Source organism: Calonectris borealis, chromosome 19, assembly GCF_964195595.1.
Source record: "Calonectris borealis chromosome 19, bCalBor7.hap1.2, whole genome shotgun sequence".
Lineage (NCBI taxonomy): Eukaryota > Metazoa > Chordata > Aves > Procellariiformes > Procellariidae > Calonectris > Calonectris borealis.
In genome coordinates this window covers 6222631-6245860 of record NC_134330.1, presented here as the reverse complement: position 1 = coordinate 6245860, position 23230 = coordinate 6222631, and the positions used below count along the sequence as shown (strand labels likewise).

Sequence of the window (23230 nt, the reverse complement as noted above, 5' to 3'; positions counted from 1 at the left end):
TTGTCAAATACTTCAGTGCCCTGGACATCAGGAGGCTGCCGGGGTTGGGGCCCGACCGGGGACGGAGCCGGATCTCTGCTGCTCTGCCAGGCTTCAAAGAGCCAGGCTGGGGGTGGGCAGAGCTCGGCGCGCGCCTGCAGAGCTCCAGGCCTGTGGTTCTGCGGGGTGTAGTAACCGTGGGCTGTAGCACACATGTCGAGGGATGAGGGGAAAAAAATAAACAGACAGACAAAAGAATGAGGATGCTCTGCCAATTCCAATTGTGCAGCTTTTATTTTAAATGCTTATCAAGCTGAGAAAGAGCAGAGTTCTTGGAAAACAAGGTTTCCTTTCTTCCCATGCCAGTGTCAAACACCCTCAAGGACGGGTACAGCACAGGCGCTCGCTGCCGGCCGCCCTCTCCGCAGCAGCCGCCGTCCCGTCCCGTCCCACCCGCCTCGGGAAGGGTTTGCAAGTAACAGCCCTGGCGTTTCTGGTAAAAAGATCTCTGTGATTTTTCTTTTTTTTTTTTTTTTTTTATTAATCTCCAATCTGGCTGGGTTCAAATTATGGCCAATTACCCACCAACACTTCTCGCTAATAAAATAAATTTTTACGGGCCCTAATTACTGCTTTCGCTGAACTGCTCTACAGGAAGCTGAAAGGCTGCGGCTCTCCAGACGGCAGCAGACAGTAAAGCGAGGCACCCGCGAGTAAAGCAGCGAGTGACTCAGAGGAGACAAGCCGCCGGAGGGGCGGGCGGAGGGGGAGCGCTCGCGCCTGGCTGGAGCGTGAGACACATCAGTTCATAAAACGCTGCGTGCCGTGCGCACGGCGCTCCGGGGCCGGCCGTCAGGTCCCCCGTCAGTCGCAGCACCCGCTACCTGTGACGCAAGGCTGTTCCTGGGAGCCCGAGCGACGGCCGCAGCGCTCTATCGGGTATCTGCGGACGCGAACTGGTGACCAAATTATATTTGGGAACGGCTGCATCAATCACGTGCGGCAGAGAGACGGAGCCGCCTCCCATCGCGGCTCGGGGGAACGGCCCTCGGAGCGGGGGTCCCCCCGCGCTGGCTGCGGGGGACGGAGGGGAGGCGGCTTCTCATCCCAGCTCCCACCTTTGGCTCTCTCCGTTACAAACACAGTTAATTGAAGGAGACAGAAATAGCAGAAAGGTAGAAAATTCCTCTGAAAACGTGAAGTATCCAGCCTGCTCCCAGCTACACACACGCTCCACGCTCGCCAGCACAGCGCGGCCCCAAAGGGCTCCCCGAGCATGAAAAATGAGCAGGAACCCACTGGGTGACTGCAACCCGCAGCCAGACCCTCCCGGCTAGCGAGCTCGCCCTTAACCCCGCCGCTCTGTGCGGCGGCAGGGAAAGCGGAGCCGCTGCTCTCAGCCCGGCGCGCGCCAGCGGCAGGGAACACCCTCCGTGGCAGGAACGCAACGGCAAAACCACCGGCCCACGGCGCGCTGCCGGCCCACGCAAGCCCGAGCTGTTGGAGTCTTTCAAAGCGGAGCTGCCACGCAGGTATCCAGGCTCAGCTGGGGAAACGCGGCTCTGCGAGATTGATTAATTTTTTTTTTTTTCCTTTCTTAACCAGGATTACTTTAATTTTCGAGGCCTAATGGAGTCCAGCTGCAATGGGGAGGCAACGCTGCAGTAGTACAAAGACAGACCTTTACACACTGGTGCAAACTTGTACAACATTCAGCACACACACACGCACACACACACACAAAGCCCTATAAAAAGGATGCACTGCAGCGGGATATTTTTAGTCTTGACAATACAGCACTAAAAATACGACTTTGCTAATACATCACTACAGAAATATTCCCAGTGTCCATTCAGGAACGGTTTAAAACATTTATTTTTGTTTCCTTTTGCAATGGTCAGAGAGGAGGGAGAAAATAGAAACTCATTGATAAGAGGAAACGAGAGAGACATGAAAAATTGAAAACTACCTAAAAGCTCATGGAGAGGTTTATTTTATTAGTTCTTAATAAATATCTTGCAGATTTCCTCAGGAAATACACCAGATCACATGTAAAATAGTTTGGTACTGATGTCAACTGTGTCAGCATATGAAATCTATTAGGGTGAAGCCACAGCAGGGTGATCAGCGTGCTGAAAAACTGCACGGCACCGAAGCGAGGGGGGGCGGGGGGAATCTCACGGCCCTTCCAAATTCTTCGAGAGGTAAAAAAGTCAGCCAAGACGCAGAGAGAGAGAAAAAAAGATCCCACATCCTGCTTTGCGCTGCCAGCAATGTGAAGTGCCCAGAGATTAATTCTATGTCTGGCCTGGAAATGTGACTTTAAAGCATTGGAGGGAGCGGGGAGGAGGAGGAGGAGGAGAAAGGAACGAGAAGGCCAGGCGAACCGGGACTGGCACCGTGCCACCGGCCCCCCCCCCCCCGCCCCTTCCCAAGCCGTGTTTCAACGTAGACAGCAGTAAACCCCAACAGACGGCAGCTCCCGGGGCTGCCAGGGCCTCGCACCAGCTGGGGCGCGTCTCCCGCAGATGGGCCCGAGAGCATCACTTCCGCTTCGCCTGCTTTTAAAGACACACGAGCCCATGTGGCGGCATTTCGCCGCTCCCCGCCACGGCCCCGCGCGCGGTTGGGGCCCCCCGGGCGGGACGAGCCCCGCTCCCAGCACTAGGCATGAGGTCTTGTCAGACCTTGGCTCCCCGGGCCCCGCTCTGAAGGGTTTATGCTGTTCCCAACCCGCCTTTGGCAGCCGGCGCCTCCTTCTCCATCTCCGTGCCATTACCCGGAGAGCAGGCGCTGCTTACGCAAGACTCCCCTGCTCCGCTCCTGGGTCCGGCGGAGAAGCACCAGGAGTTCACCGAGGCAGCGTCAGGGGACCACAGGCTCCCGGGAGGGAAGGGAGAAGGGGGAACGAAGAAACCCCACAGCCAAAGCCGTCCCTCCAGGGCATCTCCCTCCCACCCCACAGCAACGTGCTCCTGTCTGCCTCTCGTCCCACCCCGCAGGATGGGGGACCCGAGGGCACACGCCAGAGACCCGTGCCAACCTCAGGGACAGACAAATCACTCGTGTCCTCTCCGTGTCGCCTACGAGCCAGCCCTACAGTCACATTAACCACAGCCATCACGAGCCACATCAATCAGCGTTAAAAACGACCCTTCAATCAGAGAAGGGCCATGTCACCCAGCCAGGGTTAAATCGCCCCAGTCTGTACTGGCTGCGAAGCTGGACTGAGCATCACATTAGCCAGGGTGACTCCTAAAGCTCAGGCTCAGTCCTCGCCTTCCCCCTGCCCATCGATTAGCACAGACAGCCAGTGCCGCGCTCCAAGAACCTGCTGCACAGCTCTTGGCAGACCCTAACCAGGGAAAATAAAAGATCTCCACAGGTAAACCTGCGTGGGGTCACCTCGTAGCTGCAGATGCCCTTGAGAGTAGAAACACAGCCTCGGCTATGCTGCCATTCCCCATCTCAGCGTTAAGGCAAGAAGAGATCCCAACAAGCCCCCAAGAGTGCATGTTCTCAGCTGAAGCCCCCCCAGCACCGGGCACCCAATTCACTGAGGGACCTCAGCCTGCGAGCAGACAGAGGCAGGACGGAGCTGGTGGGGGACGAGCCCGCGGGGCAGCCCCCAGGAAGGACGCTACCCTCCCCGAGCTGGCAGGCTGCACCCGAACCTGCACGGGGCACGGGGCGGGCAGCCCTCCCTGCCTACACCTGGCAGGCTATAAAACAGCCCCGCAAGCTCAATCAAGAGTTTTACAACTTCACAAAGCACCATAATTAGCCTAATTATACAATGTTCTCTCAGAGAATTAAACAGAAATACAGTAATTGAGTTGGTGCTGCTTAGAAGGAAATCAAAGGCTCAATGCACATTAAAGAGTCAGAAACATCTCTTTAAAAGCGAGAGGATTTCCTGTCACGGTGCAAACATCTAAAGCTTCACCAAAGCCGCTGCACCTGGTGCAACCCCACTCCGGCTCCCTGGCACCCCTCTTTCTCCACCACCAAAGCAGGGGTGAGGCAGAGCCCCAGGACAGCTGTCTCAGACACCTCCTTTCTCATTTTACAGCAGGACGGACGGACACTGCGTGCCAGCGCTCCATTTCCTGCCTTTCATTTTATACAGCGACGCTGCTGCTTCGTCGAAATAGTGGTTTTGTTTCAGCGTTCGCAGAGCTGGCCCATGCCTTGGTGGCACTGCAGCATCTAAGTCCCTCCAACCTGACCTCGCCTGTCACCGGCTCTGTCCTGACTTGCTGCTCGGGCTGCCGAAGCTTGGCTGTAAAGCAGACTCGAGCTTTGTGATTACAAATCATTTCCCCTCTATTTGTTGCCCTGAAATAAGATCTCAGTATCACCCTGCGTTTGGTGGAACAGCGTCAAGGGCAGATGTAAGGATGTGCTCGTGTTGACAGGCAGACCGGGCAGAAGCCCCCAGCGAGCTCAGCCGACACTACTCCACAGGGACTTTTGCTGCACTTTGGCTGGAGGGCAGGACTGGAGAGTCTGACACACCAGCAAACATTCGGTTTCGCTGGAAACCTTTCCCTTCCCTGCCACAAAGCCCTGCTCAATCTTTTGCCTCCAAAGCCAACGTCTAGATTTCAGAAACCTGAACTGCAAGTGGAAATTCCCTGCAGCGCGTTGATTATTGCATCTCCTGCTGGCACTTGTGGCAAGGGGAAAAAAAGTCACATGGCTTTCTGGACACACGTTTCGCTAAGGAGTCTTGCATCAGAGGGCAGAAGCCAGCAGCCAGGAAAATAACTCCAATTACGGTAAATAAATCCCCAAATATGTGACAATCTGCCTTTTAAACAGGAAACAGAGGGGAATAAGCAAAGGAAGACTTTGGTCTAAACATTGCTGCCACCAGCCTCAAGAGCCCAAGAGTGAGACTGAAGACACGTCTGGGCCAAAACTATTTTACCTGAACTTTGCTGATGTGTCTCAAGTCCGAGACAGCTTCCTTCCCTGAAAGGAAAGGCGCCAACAGTTCCCGGCAACTGTGCCAACCTCCAACACTCCCAACAGCTCAGAGGAGAAACTCTGGAGGGTCAGCTGCCACCTCCGGACACATACGTGTCCCTCAGGAGGCTCCGCATGAGCAAACAGCTCAGCACAGGAAGCCACGCGGCTCCCGAGATGAGCAATGCAGGTATCGCCCCTCGCGCCATTTCAACCCTTCGTCCTGCTCGCACGGCCAAGGTCTGGGCTGCGCCTGGACACAGCGAGTAGCAGACATCACTCGACAACGGGTTAAGGATAAAAGCCCTTTGCCCAGGCAGTGACGGTTGGACTCGATCTTAGAGGTCTTTTCCAACCTTAATGATTCTATCATTAATAATGATTCTACCTCAGCACCTGCTCGCTCCAGAGAGCCTCCGTGCAAGCCAGGCAGCACGGGGAAGGATGGACACCAGTCCCAGCCAGCCCTCCTCTGGGTTTCCTCTCCTAATTACAACTCAAACCCGAAGCAAATAAGAGCAGCAACGCAAAGGGAGTGGAAGGATGAATTTAATGTCCAGTTCCTCCAAACTTAAGGTCTTGGGAAGCATTATGTCTTAACAGCACCTCGCTAAAGACAGCACTACCCAGTCTCACAGGGAAAGGCACGCAGCGACTGCCAGGTGCATACTGGTGATCTCAGTATAAACACTTCAGTCCACACTTGCTGTATTGCGACCAGAGCCCTAGCACCCCTGAGAAAGCCAGTTATGAAACTGCTCAACTCCATCCTCCTTGCATCAAGTGGGCTGCGTTTGCATTACAAAACCGAGTCCCCCGGGCAGGTGGAGGGACCTCAGGCTCTGCTCTCAACCGGGCATACGACTGCAGATGCTCAGCCTCCCCAAGACACAGCCCTGAAACATGACATCCCCATCGATCTCCCAGTTGCTGTGCCCAAAGTTGCCATGGCCCACAGAGCTGTCTGCTCGAAGGAGCCAGCTGGACTCCGGTGAAGCGCGTATTTACCACGCAAGGAGGGGAATTGGGAGAAAAGGACTCAGTTCTGCTCCCCCAGACAGGGGAAGATCAAGTTGCTGCTTCTGCTCTCTACAGCCTGAGGTTTATTAAGCTTTGTTTTGTGCCTAATTTTAAAACTCCACTAAACCAAGGCAGCTGTCCACAGCATTGCTTTATTTTTAAACTCACTCAAATGCACTGGACTCCCTTGCGTTCGACTACCAGCACCTTTTGTCTGCTCCAATATGCAAGATGTGGTTAGAGCCTCATGAGAAGCCATTGAGATGTCACTGCAGCAGAAGAGCGGTACATGCTTCCGCTGAGTCTTTTTCTGATGCTGCAGTTAGCTCTTTGAGCAAAGCTGGGTCCGAGCATCAGAAACCAAACAAGAACCGTGGAGATGGTCAGAACTGAGGTTCTGCTGCAGGCAGACACCACCAGCCTCTGCAACGTCTCCGGGGATATTTTAAGGGTTCACGCTTTAGCTTGCAAGCCAGAGCAGCTGCGGTCAGCAAAGCGAAACACGCTCCATCCAGCGCAGGGCCACGAGCAGTGGCAGGACGGCAGCGGAGCAGGCTGCTGGTTACAAAAGCACAGGCTGAATTCAGGGGGTCCTTTGGGTTCAGTGCGTCCTTTCCAGCCAGACTCGGGTGCTGAACACACGTGCAAAAGGGAAAGTCCTGTACCTGCTTAGACATTGCAGTTGATTTGCACTAACCTGTGGATCCTTTGTTGTGTCTATCAAGAAGGCTTGGGCAAGATCAAGATCTCAGAAGCTGTGTAGGTCTTCAAGGAGCAAGCAGGACTGTGCACATAAGCAAACACTTGCAAAGGCTGTAGTTAGTGGACACTCGCCACCTAACAGTGAGCCAGGCAGAGTATCTCTACACCAAGTGGCCTGTGCAGCATTGACCTACTCCACACTGCTCTGAGGACACTGGTGTGGCAGTGCAAAGGGAACAGACACCGCTCCGAATTTGCAGCCGGGAGTGGGGCATGAATCCTCCCTTTCTGCACGAGCCTTCAAGGTTTCCCAGCCAACTCTATCTCACACAAAAAACGACCACGTTCTACTCGCGGAGACGGACCCGGGAGAGGCGCGAACCAAAGGCCAGCCTGACCCAGCCACACTGGCTGCCCCCTCAAACCCTCCTCACACCCCACATGAGCTCTGGCAGTGGGACTGCCGCTAAAGTAGCAGGTCTTCCTCCTCATCCATCGGCCTTGGCAGAGCAGTCGCCCTACAGGCTGGTCACCCCGCCCTGCCGAAACTTTCCTCTGGCTGAAACGCAAGCCACTTTCCCAATCCTCAGCTAAAGCCGCGCACTTGGCCAGAACTTCCCCGTGCCTCTGTGCCCTGACTCTGCTCGGCCCCGAGGGATGCAACTTCATTCCCTACATGTGCTGAGGATGCACATATGGCAGCCCCCTCCCCTCTCCACTTCCACCTAGCCCGACCTCCTAACAACCTCCACACGGCACAACGCGACCGGCCCGAGAGTGCCAGAAGGCATCCAGGTGCTGCAGCCTGATGCTTCACACCCGCAGCCAGGCAAATTTGCTGGGATTTCCGGGAAGTGTCTCTAGGGTGCCCCGCGCTGCTGCACCCCCACTTTGGTGCGCGCTTGTTTGGAATGCGGGGCCGTCGGGGGGGAGAGGGGAAGTTATTCTGGTGGTGGCCTATGAATAACATCCAGTGATTTATAGGAAGTATAATCCAATAATACAGTAAAATAAAACAGTGTGTCTGAGATGGGTTTGATTCCAGGAATTATAAAACAAATTATTAAAGAGAGAGAGAAAGAAAAAAAGCCTCAGAGAGGCCAGATCGGAGTAAATTGGGCACAGATGGGCTGGGAGGGGGTTTCTCTCTCTCCCCTCACCGAGATGCCCCTGCCGCAAGCACGGCTTCAATTAGTCTTTTCAGAAACCAGAGTTTTATTTCCCCAAATTACAGAATTAAAAAAAAATTAAAATTCTTGGAGTATTTGTGGTTGGGATAAAGGGATCCAAGCTTCTCTGTAAGTTGGTTGTGCAGATGGCTACCAAACTGTTAAACGGGCCACCCCACAAAGGTCCGCTGGAGCCCAGGATGGCCCAAAACGTTGGTCGTCACCTACATCCCATGATGGAAAGCTCCAGCAACTCCACATCTCTGCCATGTAGACTGCCCATCTCTCTCTGCCTCCCTCCCCTGGGTGGGCCCTCCTTGCCCCATGGGTTTGAGGTCTACAAGAAGCTTTTTCACACCTTGAATGCTCCTGACAGGAGGCAGCCAGGAGGTCAGAGAGGCCCTTGATGGCTGCACGCCTCCGTAGACAATGAGGAGAGCGGCTCAATGGAGGAACACGCCGTTTGATGCTGAACAGCGGGGGAAGCACTTCATGTGGGAATTCTTTGGCTTCCTCTGTCAGAGAAAACAACAGACCCAATCCATCTCCCAGGGTCTTCCCAGTGCTGCCCTGCTGCACAGGCAGCTGAGACCAGCTCCGGCACGGCTGGCGCTGCCCCTGGGGGACCAGCACAGCTCAGCTGCCTGCGCTGGGCACAGACTGCGGGGCTCCTGCCTGCACTCAGCCTTGGGCACATGCTGGAGGGTCCGGGTAGCCGAGGGCCACAGCAGTTGACCTGTGTGGGAGGAGGCTGTGAAATGCCACGTGCCACTCTCAGCTGGCTGGCTCTGAAACCAGTTTAAACACCCCACTGCACCCCAAAAAGTCATCTTGTCAGAAGAGCACGTGGTGACCTCAGATTGATTTACAAAAGAGCAGCAGCCGCTAGGAGCCGGAGACGCGCAGGAGGACACATCACAACTGCCATACGGGGGACCCGCGCCAGGGCAGGGACACCCCAGAGGGACCACGGCCGACCCACACCACAGCAAAACAAGTAAAAAGCAAAGAGCAGCAGATATAAACTGTTACGCACGAGTCCCCAATCCCCTGGGCTGCCTGTTGCCTCACTGAAGGAATTGGGACAGACGGAGCATAATCTGCAGCGAAACCGGGGGAAGCTGAGACTGAGATGGGGCAGGATAGGCATTTGGTGTAGGTCTGAGGAAGAGGGAGGAAAGGTGTTTATTAAAGCATTTGATTGTTCCAGTTTCCTTTTTCTCAATACCTGAATCTGTGATTAAAAGTTTGTGTTCATGGGCATTAAATTGTGTAAAAATTCCCCACGTCAAGACTGTTTTGCCGGCAACACCGCCCCACAACTGCTAGCGCCGCTGGATCTCAGCACAAGGGATTCATTAGACACCAGACACAGGGCAAGCAAGCAAGTTTACAAGTTTCTCAGGAGTAGCTGGGGCTCCAGAGACCTGGAAATACATGGCGGGGGAGGGAGGGAGCATCTATCCCCAGAGGGAACTACCCCTGGACAGCAGGAAAGAGAGGCTCTCAGACAGACCTCCCTCCCTGGCCCCAAACCCACGGATCTCCTCCTGCTACCGAGAGCTCGCAGCTGAAGGTCAGACAGGCCCGTGCAATGGGAAGGACACAGACACGCTCTGATCCCAGATTTGCAGAACGATTTCAGTAGGAGGAGATCTTTGGAGGTCGTTCGGTCCAACTGCAAAGTTAGATCCAGCTCTACAGAGCTGACACAGCCAAGCTCTGACTACGGCGAGCCCGGCTCGCGGCTCCCCAGTAATGCTTCCTGGCAACTGGGAAGCAGGCAGGGTGGGACTGTTCCCTGCACCCTCCCAACCTCCCACACGCCCGCAGGGGCGGATCGGCCCCCTCGCACCCGCTCCTGCCGCTGCCCATGCTGCTGCAACCCAGGGAGGTGACTCATGTGCTGGGAAATGGAAACCCGCACCTTCCCGACAGCCGTTTCTGCCGTACGCTCCAGCCAGTCCTCTGCCCACAGCAACCCACACGCCGGGGAAGGAGCCAACACCCTCACTCTGTACTGGGCACTTCCTAATAATTCAGCAAACATTCTTGCTTGCCTTTTAAATTACAGGTCCTCTGCTTTTTTTTTTTTTTTCCTTCCTTCTGTACCCAGCTCTTCTCAATATCACAGCGTTGGCAGCAAGCCCAACCCAGGCTGTGCCAACACTCAGCACACGAGCACTCGGAGACCACCAGGGCATTTGCACTGACAACAAGATTTGCTTTGCCAACATTATTCTCAGTGATATTTTAGGGCCACCAGAGAAAGGAGCCCTCAGGGAAATCCCTGAAGGGCACTAGGCGTCAGATGGCAGCTGCAGTGCCATCCGACCTGCGGGCATTTCACGAACACCGCCACCTGCTCTGCGCGCAGCCTGCAGTCCCCAGCAGAACGGGTTTGCTTTCTCCAGAGATCCGAAAGCTGGGAGCAGCTGGCAGCTACCCACACAGGAGGCAGAAAACTCCGAGAATACTTATTTTTCACTTGAGATAAAAAGCGCTGCTTTTCTGTCACTCACACATATCCACAACTCGGCTACGGATGGAAGAGCAGAGTCCAGTGGTCTGAGAGCTGGGATCGCTTCCAGCTCTGCCACAGGAGCTTGCCGTACAGCCCAGACAAATCTCTTCCTCTCTTTACCACCAGCTCCCGTCTGCGGCACAGACACCGCTATTAATATACCTACCGGGGGGCGGAACAGAGGCATTTACTTGTAAGTAAAGTACTTTGCAGCTCAAAGATAAACACACCGTCGCTGGTTGGCATCTAGCAGGCGGGAGGGCAAGGCTGCCTCGCCAGCAGGACTGACAGCTCCCCCAGGGCTTCTCCCGGGAGAGGAGGGTGCCTGTGAGCCTGGCCGGGCAGCAGGCACGGCGCACGGGAGCTGCTTCCCAGCCCTCCGGCCGACGCCAGTTTGCTCCATCAGCTGACCTCGGCCACTAACCACCAGCCTGACAAGTGGCCAACTGGCTCACGAAGGAGAAATCTTCCAGCAGCAGCTCTCTGGGGTTCAGCCTGATCGCCCACATGGTGGCTTTGACTGAAATCCATCAGCTGGAGGCCTCCATCTTTGGGATCTAAATCCCAAGCCATCGGCATGTGAAACGCTGCTTCCTCCCACCCAGGGAGCGCAGCCCCATCCCTGCTCCCAAACACATGGCTCAGGCAGACCTGGGCACCTGCCGCTGTGCCACAGGGAAAAACGTGTCCCCTGGAAGCACCATTTCAAACTCGGTGGAAGAGACTCTGGTTTGGTGGCATCTCTGCTGACCAACCCATTAAACCCGACAACGGCAGAGACCACATACAGCCTCCTGGGTGGGTGGAGCAGGGGAGGAAGATGAGTAATATTACATCTCTAGATATCTTAATATGGGGAATAACCTCCAGCCTGGCCTTTCGGAGAGCAGCACCTCCCATCACATCGCCCGGCCGCCTGCACGGACACAAGCGGTCACAGGCAATGCCACTCTCCCAACAGCCAAGGCCCTCCGAGATCCTCCCAGCCCTTCTGGTGCCAGCATGGGCCCTGAGCATGGCCCAAGCTAAGCGCTGGGAAGGCAGAGCCGTAAAGCGGTGCCTTCCTTCTGTGCTTGACGACTCAGTATCCAGGGAGATGCGATGGCACCTCATTCCTCAGATGCCTCAGCCAGCTCCACCGAGGCCCAGCCAAGGTCCCTTTGCTGTCCCTACACACGCCGACACCCCCAGGCATCCAACCACCGCTCCGCTTCCCCATCTGTCTTCAGCTGGTGAGTCCCCCCCCCCCCTTCTCCATGAGCAACTCGGCCATACAGAGAGCAGCTGATCCCCAGCCCAGTTCCCCTAAAGCAGCACGTGGTACCTTTGGGCTGGGAGTTGTACACTGCAAACATGTTGATTGCCACAAGCTGGAGCATGCGGGTGGTTCCGATGGGAGGGGGGCTGTGCTGCAGCAGGACCTGGAACTCCCTCAGGACCTCCTCGGCCACCGCAGGGAAAGTCTCCATCCTGCAGACAGAGAGAGAGTCTGTAGAGCGCAGGCTATGCCCCGGGGCGCAGGGCTGTCAGTCGGCACAGCTCACTCAGTGTCACGTCTCCTGGGGAAGGGGGACCCCCTGGGGTGCTGTCTCCTGTCCAGGAGCCATGGGGAATGAAGGTGCAGGCTGCGACGGAGGCAGCTGAAGCCTTCCTTAGAGAGGGTAGCGAGGGATTGCTATGTGACCGACAGGCAGCATTCCTTTGGCAGGAAAACACGGCCTTTATGAGTCATTTCTGACCAACCATTTTTTTCTACTGACTTCTACCAGTCTGGGAGGGGTGCCAAGAGGCCAGCAGCTCACTTGGACCAGGAGCAGCCCATGGGACTCCCAAGAAACCCAGGCTGCAGCAAACTGCACACACTGGTGCCACATTGCGGATGTGGCAATTCCAGTGCATTGAACGTTGGCCAGAGCGTGCTTCCTCCAGAAGAACGGTGCCTGTCCCTGGGCTCTGCACCGCAGGATCGGATCCCATGGCACCGAGCCCCGTCCCCCCAGGCAACACACTCCCCAGCGCTGTGATTGCGCCCCTAAACTTCATCACTTAGAGCCCCACAGGACAGGGGCTCGCAGACTAATGACTGGCCTCGTCTAGCTGCTGGAAACGTCAAAGCTGGAGCTGGTCCCTGCAGCACACAGCGCTGCTGTCGCTCATCAGGACACAGCAGCCAGCGGCTGCAGTGCCATGGCCAGGGATGGGGTGCGCTTTCAACACCACTCACAAGCGCCCACGGAAATCTGACACATTTATCCTACTCTTCATCTGGCATCACTAAGGGGATTAGCTGAGGTTACTTATCAGAGCTGTTGGATCCTCAGCAACCACCCAACTGAAGCGGGGTCAAAAACTGAACTGATTGCAAACAAGAGCACAGTCAATTCACAAAAATGACTGAGACATGGTTGCCCACAACAGCCCTCCCAAAGAGAGTCCTCATCTGGTACCCCATGAAGAAAACTTTATAACCAAGAAGCTGCCAAAAACCTTGGAAACTATTGGGGGGGCGGGGGGGAAGGTTCTCCTGTCCCATTGCCTCTTCTGCTGAGCTTGCTGTGTTACTTCTTGCTCCTATACTAGAAAAAGCCACAGCTAGACCCAGCAAGAATGAATCTCTGTCTCGCAGCCAGTGTCCACTCCAGTTATCGGTGACATTGTCCTAGTGTGCCCACATGGGAGCGAGGGAGCCAAAATCCGCAGCGGGTGAGGCATCTGGAGCCGGGGCAGGCAACCTCAGGGGCCTCCATAGCAATTTCCTCTATCTTCCCCCGAGAGATTCAGATCTTGTGATATCAGCACGCTACAGGCTGGATTAGCAAGCCACTTCTGGTAACCCACATGGGCAATTCTGCTGGGCTTCCCCAACAGACTTTCAGGACAGTAATAGGCTCTATTTTTAAAGACAGAAATGGCTTTCTTAACCATATTTCACGGATGCCTTTCAACAACCGGTTCTGCCTAGCAGCAGGGGTACCCTCTCCCCGGGCACTGTTTGCTGGAGCAGTTCAAAGTCTCTGTTACCTTCCCACAAACGTGGGCTGTAACAAACAGGCCCCTTGTACTTTGTAGCTGTGCAGAACGGAGCAGCTCTGCCGGTACAAAAGCACTGCTCCCCTCGGAAGAGGCAACTTCCCCGGATTTGGGGCACAGTCGGGGAATTAGAGCAAACTGATTGCTTCGAAAGACTTCCTAATTTTGAGAAATCTCAGACCACATCCAGCATATCCAGCAACATCCTCCTAGGGCAGACAGGACACCGGGGATGGAGGAGCACTTTGCAGGATGCGTTGTTAGTGAGGAGATGAAGATTATTGCCATGGAATAACAACAAGAAGGAGCTAGGGCTTCCCCAGCCCCGCCAGCTGTGCTTTGATACCACAGCACATCTGGAACGGCATGCAGTAACCTCACTGAGCTCAGAACCAGCAGGTCAGGAGCAGAGCGGAAGCTTTAAATAAATTGCTTACCTGTGGTTTTAGGAGCAAGAGAGTCCAATTAGGGCAACATCATCTTTTCCGTACTTTTTACAGATAAATCACTGAAGATCCTGCCCAAAGAGGACTCAACTATTCCTCACCTTTTACCTATTTTAAGTGCGGAAGCTGTTTAGCAGGGCTGGACAATTTTCTCTTCCTGTGTCATGGTATTACTTTCTAGTTCCCTTCTAAGTACTTCAGGAGATATTCTACTATTAAACGTACTTGGGTTTTCTAAATGACTGTCCTGGGAAGCAACCACCTCAAACGCTGCATCTTAATTTCACAAAAGTCTCAGGAGCCAAATGTGCAAGCAATCTCTGCAACATCCCCATTAATCCCCCTGCTGGCATGCGTTCAACCGGAGCTCGGCCGCGAGCACGGCCCCACAGAGCCAAGGACCAGCAGCTCCCCGGATGCTTTGCCCTCCGGCAGACACGCTGCAGTTACCAAACCTTTCACGGGCTCTTGCAGCTTTCCTCCTCTTTTCCTGCAGGCAGCAGGACATCCAGTTCTGCCTCCTCCCTGCAGGTCAGCCTGCTGCCCGCGAGCAGATAATCAGTGCCTTGTGACTCGGGGAGAGATCAACAGCACCGGCAGCAAGCGGATTGCTCTCCCCCTTGCCCTCAGACAATCGGATCTCCAACAAATTGGCCAGCACAGCTCCTACTTCCCATTGCTTTATGAAGGGTCCAAAGTCAAGCACGTGCCACCCCTGACTAGCCACCCCAGACAGCGTGCTGGATGGAGCAAGCGCTGAGGCTTCAGGCTGCATAGCAGGGTCGGTGCTGTGTGCTGCACTGCTGTGCTGCCCTGCTCCAGGAGGGAAAGGGGAACAGGCCCAGACAGAAGCAGGGAACTGTACATCTGAGTCAAAAAAAAAACCCCAAACAGTAGGGACAAGATGCCACTTGGCATCCACAGTACCTTTACCCAAGTGGCCTGGAAAGGGCCTCTCAACCCTGCAGCCATTAGTTCCACAAGAGACTGAAGGAGCCATCAGAGCTCATGAGACTACATCTGCTTACGAGGCACCGGCAGGCTCAAGCAGAGACCACCGTTGCCAGAGACCATCTGAACCCACGCGAGGTCTCCCTACCACAGCTGCCCCCACACAGCCATTCCATCACCTGACAGCAAGGGCCAGTCCAGACCCGGAGCACGGACAGCTCCACGGGAAGCCCATCGGCTGCGAGGCTGAGCTTTGCTCTCCGGGTCATAAGGATGTCCCCCCAGGCTGGGACCTCAGCCCAGGCCTGAATCAGGCTCGCTTTGCTTCAAGCGTGGCTGTTCAATTACTTGAAACCAGCTTCTGACAGACATTGCCAAGGGCACTTTGTGTAAACCCGTTCCCACAGCCAGCGCAGCTCCCAGCTACGAGGCTTTCACTGAAATGGCAGCAAGGAGACGAAGGGCAAGGCTTGTCTTGACACGCTCCGGACGGCAGCTTTCAACCACCGCATGGTTCTGCCTTGATGGCTTTGTGCTCCTCGCAGGCAGCAGCCACTGAGAGCCCCCCAGAGCCACCTCTCTGCTGGCTAAAAGTGGGGGGAATGGGAGACAGGGGGGCAAAATCAGAAATTAAGGGGGACAGAGCATGGTTAGGTGATGGGAGAGAGAGAATACAGCCTCTAGTCCCTCCCATGTGTGTATCAGCCAGTGGAGCTCAGCCGCTGCCAGAGGGTCCCGGTGCACAGGCAGGACCGGGCCTTGAGGTGGGGGAAGAAAAAGCCCAAACAATAACCAGTGTGGATCGGAGGGCGGGTAAGGAGAATAAGAACCAGGAGGCTAGGCCTGCAAGAATTCACACCCTGTGCCCTCAGCTCCAAACACAGCTTAGTTGCTAACAATATTAAATTCCAAAAAGACTTGTAATGTAGGAAAATAAAATAAACATCCTGCACACTTACCCAATCCTGGTAAACAGCTTCCCATGGGCATGGAGAAAACTGAGGATGAACCTTTTGTTCAGCTGCATGGGAGAAAAAAAAAAAAAAAAGAGAGAGAGAGAGGAGAAAACAATTAAACTCTCTCCGATTTCCTGTGAATTAAGAATGTCCCCAGTGACAGAAGAACCTGGCCTGGATGCTGGGGGTGGCACTGGAGATGGGAACCAAATGGACATGCCCAAACTTTTACAAACATCATGCACACAGTCAAGTGCCAAACAGCTGGAGCTGGAGCGGGGAGAGGCGGTGGAGACACAGCACCCTCTGCCGGGTTCCGCGCTCCCTCGCAGGGCCACCCGCCCGGTGGGCACCCGCACCCCGGGGCAGCTCCGGCTGCCGGCGGGGCAGCTCCAGACCGAAGGGCTCCTCCTCCGCACCCCGTAAGCTCAAAGCACAGCGCAGCCTAAGGGCTCATGCAAAAGGAGTCCCCAAAGGCAGCCTTTCCCACTAGCGTTTCCCACAGATGGAAAAAAAAAATCAACGAACAGAAGCAACTTGTTTGGTGCTCCGCGATTGCGGCGGAGGCTGAGCAGCATCTGGTCAACGCGGAGAGGGAGCGGGATGTCCTCACCAATGCTCTTCTGCAGAGAAGCCAACACGGCAAGCTCAGCAGCAAAGCTAGGAGCGCTTGTTTGTGCCCTGCCAGGAGCAGTCTTCAGAAGCAAGGGGGCACTGGGGTGATGCTGTACCCCTCCATTTAACTCCAGCCTTAAGGATTACAGAGAAGGGGCCAGTGTTCAGATGTATCAGAAAAGCCCCCGAAAGCCTGTAGCAGCTATGCTGCTGTTGAACTACCAGAGCAGCATGGAGCTAAGGGGATAGAGGGGGAGCTGGCTGTAGCACATGGCGCGAAGGCAGCTTCCTGCCCCGCGTAGGTCCAGTAACACCAAAACATGACTTGAACAATTACTCACTACTGCCCTAAGCCACCTCTGCTAGCTCAGCAGAGCTCTGGGCTTTCCCAGTCTTTATCTAAACGGCTTTGAAGAAGGCTGTGGGTGGGTAAGTAGTCACTCTGCCTGGCCCTGGAGGTGGCTATGTCATGCCAGGAGTAGACTGGCCTTGCTCTTACCTTCTCCACAGCAAGAGGCTTTTCTTTCGCACCCGTGCGCCTGCACAGCCTCAGCACGGTGAGAAAAGCCAGGCTCCGAGCACCGCGCGGGGAGATGCTGACCAAGAGGAACCCAGCCTGAGCACCACCGCTCTGCTCCCATTCGCGCAACATTTTTGTACCTTGAACCCCTCTATAAAGGTCAGCGACGCCACTTGCATTTACACAGGGATCAGACGCGCAGAGGGAGGACGAGGTTACCAGGCAGGGCTGCAGCAATGCCCGGCCAGGCGCATATGAGAGGGTGCAAGACAGCCACCGGCCACTGCCTCCAGGCAGGACCGAGCTCCCCGCCAGGCCTGGCTGCAGGGGATGGTCATCACGGGCAGTCCTAGCTCTGCCACTACCTCCCACCTTCATTTGCTGAACCCCTTGGCTCACACCATGACTTATGTGCCAGCTGCTCAGTGAGGTGCGATTGCTCCGTTAGGTGTAATTAACCCAGGCTGCATTCCCGCAGGACCCATGCAGGAGAATGATGCCCTGCTGCAGAGTCGCTCCTGGGCCATGTGCGAGTTTAAACATAAAACCTGTCTCATAAAATAAGCCAGACCAATTAAACTGGCCCCCGCAGCAAGGGGTTCTTGCTTACTCACTATTTTACTGCTGCCCTAAAGAGCCCTTTCCACTGGAACACAACTTTGCCACCATTTTATTAACTCTGCAGATAAAACCCAGAAGAGATGAAGGAATACTGGGACAGCACAGCAAAGCCCTTACTCACTCTACCAGTGAAGTCTGGATATAGCTGCTTCTCCACCATCCTCCTTAGGACAAGCTCAGAGCTTGAAACCATGAACATGTACTTTTTTTTCAGGCAACAGCATGCAGAGCTAGAAAACTGGTTTGTGACCAGCTCCGTGGCTCCAGCTGTGATCACATACCCCAACAAAGACACAGCCTAACAACTCTGAGCCCCTAGCTCAGGTGCAAGAGCCTCGGTGGGGCGGTGGGCACTGCTCAGCCCTGCAGCGAGCCGAAGCGCTGCTGCTGCCTGCAGGAGCTGAGGGAGGGGGTCCATGCTCTTGTGCTCTCTGATGGCAGATACAGAAAAGAGCAGGAGCTCCTGACCTGACCCATCTCTACTGGAAAGCCTATCAACACTGATCAGCAGGCTGCACGTGGGGGAAAGAAGAAATTGGGGCAGAAGTTTTTTCTCCAAGGCCCACATTCACCCACAGCCCCGGGAGCACTTACCCTGCAATCCCTGCAACACTTTACTGGCAGTGGGGGAGTACCAAAACTCCCCACCTTGAATGGAAAGTGACACCCGCGCCCAGCGGCGACGTGCCCAGAGTGTTCCCACAGAGACACCCGGCTCTTTAGGGCTCGCCAGGACATCGGCTTCGCCCCCATCTTCTCAGAGCAAGCTTCACACTCAGCCTTTTCACTCGCAATCCCAAGGACTAACCAGTCACACTCCATAGGAACCAATGCTGAACTGGGACATAGATATGTGCATATATATATATAGTTATAATTTTTTTTAAAACGAAGCAGGATACCTGCCTCTAGGAAAGAAGCATGTTTCATACCTCTTGCCAACTTAAGCACGAACCCAGCAAGCCCAGGCAGAGACCTGTGTGCCCCAGCACTGTGCCACCTCAAGCAGGCACCGCTCACATTTCTTTCATCACTTTTTCTCTCACAGCCTCAAGGTTTTGATGAGCTCATCACTTAACTTTGGACCTTTCATCTCCGAGTTCACGCTAAGGCCACGGGCTGCTTTGACTGGGCTTTTCTCTGAATGACTCTTTCTCTAGTGACTCACCTGTCCCTCAGTCTCCGGGAGCCCTCCCTGCTCCTCCCATCAAACGCCTCTTCTCACGGCGAGAGGGAAACAGTGACTTCCACCGAGCGGCCTGGCTTCGGGGCAGGGAGGAAGAACTCCCGTCACCTGCTGTTCTGCATTCGCACGGTGGAGAGGAACACTTCCCCAAAGCCCTGCTAGCGCGCTCGCTACCCTGACGGTGCTACCACGAGACCCGCAACAACTTCTTGCCTTCACCTCACTCACTGTGCAGCCCAAAGGTGGCCCCTCCAAAGGTTTCCTGAAAATGGTCTTTGTGCCGATGTCAGGATGCCAGGGGAAGACAGGGCTCCCTGCGCACTTACATCGCTGCCCTTTGCGGGCAGCTTTGCTCTTTGGGACAGGGAACCAAATCTGGCTGGTGTCAGTTGGTCGCTTGGGAAGAGTCCACAAAGTAAGGCTTATACAACAATGAAACTATGTCAAAAAATGGATTTTGGCCCTTCCAGTTGAAAAGCGGGCATCACAGATATGGAAGTTATGAGCATATAGTGAAGGCATTAGTTATAAAAACAAACCAGCTGTCAAGAAGAAGAAGGGGTCCCTGCACACAGTAGTGCCTGAAGCTGAAAACAGCTGTTTCGGCTGTCATGAGTCAGCACGTGCAGACAGACTAAATCCACCTGGGAAGAGGCAACCTCACCAGAGGAAGCAGCCCACTGCTGCTTGGGGAGCATTCACACACCGCACCGCCAACCAAACTGGATTTGTTACCATGGAAGAAATCAACAGTGACTAACAACTTCTCGCAGAGCAGCTAAGTGCAGAGATAGCAACGGTCCTGGAACAGCCAGCTCAAATCACCGAGAGGCCACGAGGAGTACGTCCTGACAACACACAGAACAGAGGCGGTCAGACAGCTTCGGGAAAGGTTTGTCATGTCTTGAGCCAGAAAAGAAGAAAGCAAGACCCAACCTCAAGAGACCATGCACTGACCAAAAAGGGTTGAAAACAGTGACTCCCACCCCAGCACAGAAACACTGGAAATGCCACCGGGGTGCGCAGGAAAAGGAGTGCCACGGACCGGGCTGGGAAGCAGAGCTGCCGCGCTCGAACCCAGCGTGGACCCATTTGGCTCACTGCGAGGAGTGCACATAGCTTTGGCACCTGAGCATCAGTCCCAGCTGTGAAGGAGGCACCAAATAAGGGAAGGATTCTGGAGCAGCGACTCCTGGGGAAAAAGCGTTTCAAGTTAAAAATTGTTACTTCAGGTTTGGAAGTAAATTTCAGGATCTGGTCTTTATCAAGCGAGGCAAACTTTCTTCAACATCAGCAAAGCATCTGTGGAGCAGAAAGCGGTGTCAGAGTCAAAATAGGCTGCAAAAGACAAGTCCATTAATCAAGAGACCAGATGCAAAACTGCCTGTAACAAATGCGCTGTCTCCACCGGAGTGGAAGGGACTGGAGCACAGCGGGACATTCTCCTGAGTCTAGGGGTCTCCTCAGTGACAAGGGGTTGGGATACAGACCACAGAGCCACACAGCTCCGCTCCAAAACACGTACCACACTCATCCCAAATATTTTCAGGGTTTCTTGGGCAGCCAGGCTCTTCCAGGCACAGCTTCCTTGCTGAGAACTGTGTGAAATAACATCCAGGCACCCAAACCATGCCATATTCTCACTCCCAGCTCAAGGGCTAGATATACCATGTTAACTATTAAGATTATTCCTCTCTACCACCGGCAGCTCCTTCAGGGCTTTAAACTCCCCAGTCCAACAGCAGCAGTGAGCCCACTATCTCCCCTGGAGATGGCCTTACAAATAAGAGCCTGAGCCTTTATCCCACGCCATCCCAAACTTGCAAGGCACAGCTCTGGCTGGTGTTTTCCATGGCAGTATCTCCCTGAAAATAAAACCGAGCACTGATACAGAGCTTCCTGAAAAGCCCAAGGTGCTGCAGTGGGCTTGACTGGCAAGATATCAGGAGGAGGTTTTTACTGCTACAGGTGCAAGCACAACAAAGTGCTGGTGGAAAGTGTTTTGTGTAAATGGCTACCTACATAAAGGAGACAAGAGAAAAGGGCTATTAAGATTGTCTGGCATTTTTGCAGTATTTACACGGTACCCACAGAGCTGTGGGCAAATTCCAGCTGGGTTAATTACCATAATCATTCCTCTTCATATACCACCTGCAACCACAAATGGATGCTGAGCTCGCCTTGGCTGCTTCTTGCCACGTGTTCTAGTGCAAGTTTCTGTTTAGCAGTCACAAAGTCCTGCCCTGAATCAGATTAATTTCCGTAGCATTAGAAGTAATTCCAGTGAGAATCCTGATACTTAACATCAGTAACTACACAATGTAAAATCCAATTTGCTATGACATGGAGGAAAGAGGGAACCCTGATGTATTGTGGACTTGAGATATACAAAATTCATTTCCAGGTAGAGAGACCTTGAGACACTCCTGCAGCTTCCTGATCTTTTGGACTGCAGCAGCTACAGCTCCAGGACACATCTCATGGCTATAAGAGTTACAAGTCAGCAACCCAGCAAGAGAAAAAGAGGCATTTAGGAAGCCCCCCAGCAAAACCAAGGAGCTTTTGCTTTTTCCCTTCATCACTGCAAGGAGCAGGTGAGATGAGAAACATAAGCAAGAAAATTGTGCACTTTAGTAACGTAAAAATCAAGCAGTGGTGACTTCACTTCATTCCGAAACAAGTGTCTGACCTATAAAGAAATTAAACATTATTTAATAATGAATTTACTAGTAGAACTTTCAATTTAAGGAAAGCAGTTCAAATAGATTATTTATATGCATGCTATTTCCTTTTCAACCAAACCTGTATCTAAGTTTGGTTTCTATGAATTAGTAATACGTAACATTCTCGAAAAAAATAGATGCCATTAAATAGATTAAAAACTGATTAAGTGACCTCTTAAAAAGCAGCAGTCTTCAGGGACCCTCACTGAACTGGATGGAAAGAGGTTGGTAGAGACTCACTAGCAACATTTTTAATCAACAAACTGAAAGCAAACTGCTGTCAAACTGTCTGACACAAAGGCGAATGGAGCAGTAAGTAAGGATGGCTACAGCGCATTCACACAAGGTTATTATAATTGCTTCAAACTCTGGGGTTTTCCAGCATCAAATGTCATGTTATACATCTGGGATCGTGTAAAATTAAGTCTCCAGGAGACCGTGCCCGAGGCAGCTTCTCCAGAAAGACTCTAGGGACTACAGTGGCTAAGTTCCCAATGCAACGTCCGGCAAAAAGGGTTAACGCGTCCCTTAGATGTACGAGCAGAGAGCAGGCACTGGACAGCACATTTACATCTATATACGGCACTGGCGAGGCTGACACTGAAATACTGCATCCAGTTCTAGTGCCCTTATTTTCAAAAGGATGCTGAAAAATTGGAAAGGGTCCAAAAAACAGCCATAAAAGTGATTCAAAGGCTAGAAATGATGTCTTGCAGTGAAAAACTTAAAACAGCTCAATCTGTTTAGTGTATCAAAAAAGACTGGGAGGTGATTTGATTGCAGGGTGCGAAGTGCCTCCATGGTACTTTACACTCGCAGAATAGCGAAGCACAAGAACAAACTGGAAACATTCACTCTGGAAATAAGGTATAAGTGTTTCAGAACCAGTGCAATTATCACTGGAATGAACTCCCCAGGAAAAGGGTGGATTCTCAAGACTGGATGTCTTTCTGGAAGTTTTGCTTTAGCCAAACACAAGTTATTTGGCTTCATACAGGAGTAGCAGGGTGAAATTTAAGGACCTGTGATATACAGGAGATCAGACTAGATGATCTAATGGTCCCTGCTGGCCATAAACTCTATGAATCTATGCAAACATGCCAGAGAGTCCTCAGCTGAGATATCAAGTTAACTTTCAACACAAAGCTTTTCACAAATTGGCTCTGGTGCTGCAGGTCGTTTAGGATACAAGCTCAGCTCTTCAAGGCTGCATCTGGTTAAGCACTGAAAGCGAGATGACCCAGGCAGAGCCGTTCTTTATCCAGCAGGTAAGGGGGAGGCCACGTGCTGTGCACTGAAGCATCCCCAACCAGCAAAAAGCCGCTTATACTCAAACACATAGTGTTTGCCAGGAGTAAACAGCATTCCCTTCCTGCGATAGAAAACTGACACCGAGAAACGTGTGATGAGTTCTGGTCATAAGAAATCTCCTGTTAATGTAGCTCAGGGTGTTGTCAGCCTTCTTCACTACTCAGAGTAGATTATTTGTGGAGTTAAAGCACGAAGGAGGGAGATAATATGAGAAATTAAGAAGGGTGAAGACTGAAGAGGTCTAACCCTGAAAGGCTTAGGATGGAGTTGGGCCAACAGAGAAGACATTTGGACAACAGGCTGAGCAGAGACAGAGCCTTCCAGAAGGATGACAGCATTATCGCACGCAATCTTCATGTTCCCACTCTCCCAGCCACACTCACCGGCAGGGATAACGGGAGCCACTCACAGCCAGCCTGTGCCCCAGGCTCCCACAACCTGGAGGTAGTTGTCCACCCCGCTGCATCCCCGCAGTACTTCTGGAGCCTTCGCTTCTACCTGGGCAG

The 23230-nt window shown here is 53.5% G+C and overlaps 1 protein-coding gene across 6 annotated transcripts in view; it reads right to left on the bottom strand.

The window, feature by feature from the left end:
- Positions 1 to 23230, bottom strand: part of SMG6 (SMG6 nonsense mediated mRNA decay factor) — a 118674-nt gene that overhangs the window by 73529 nt on the left and 21915 nt on the right. For all 6 annotated transcript variants that reach the window (XM_075168713.1, XM_075168711.1, XM_075168712.1 and 3 more), the window contains exons 9-10: positions 15752 to 15813; positions 11690 to 11835 (exon numbers count right to left, since the gene is read on the bottom strand). In XM_075168713.1, coding sequence (XP_075024814.1) covers positions 11690 to 11835; positions 15752 to 15813 — 208 coding nt within the window. The remainder of the gene's footprint in view (positions 1 to 11689; positions 11836 to 15751; positions 15814 to 23230) is intronic.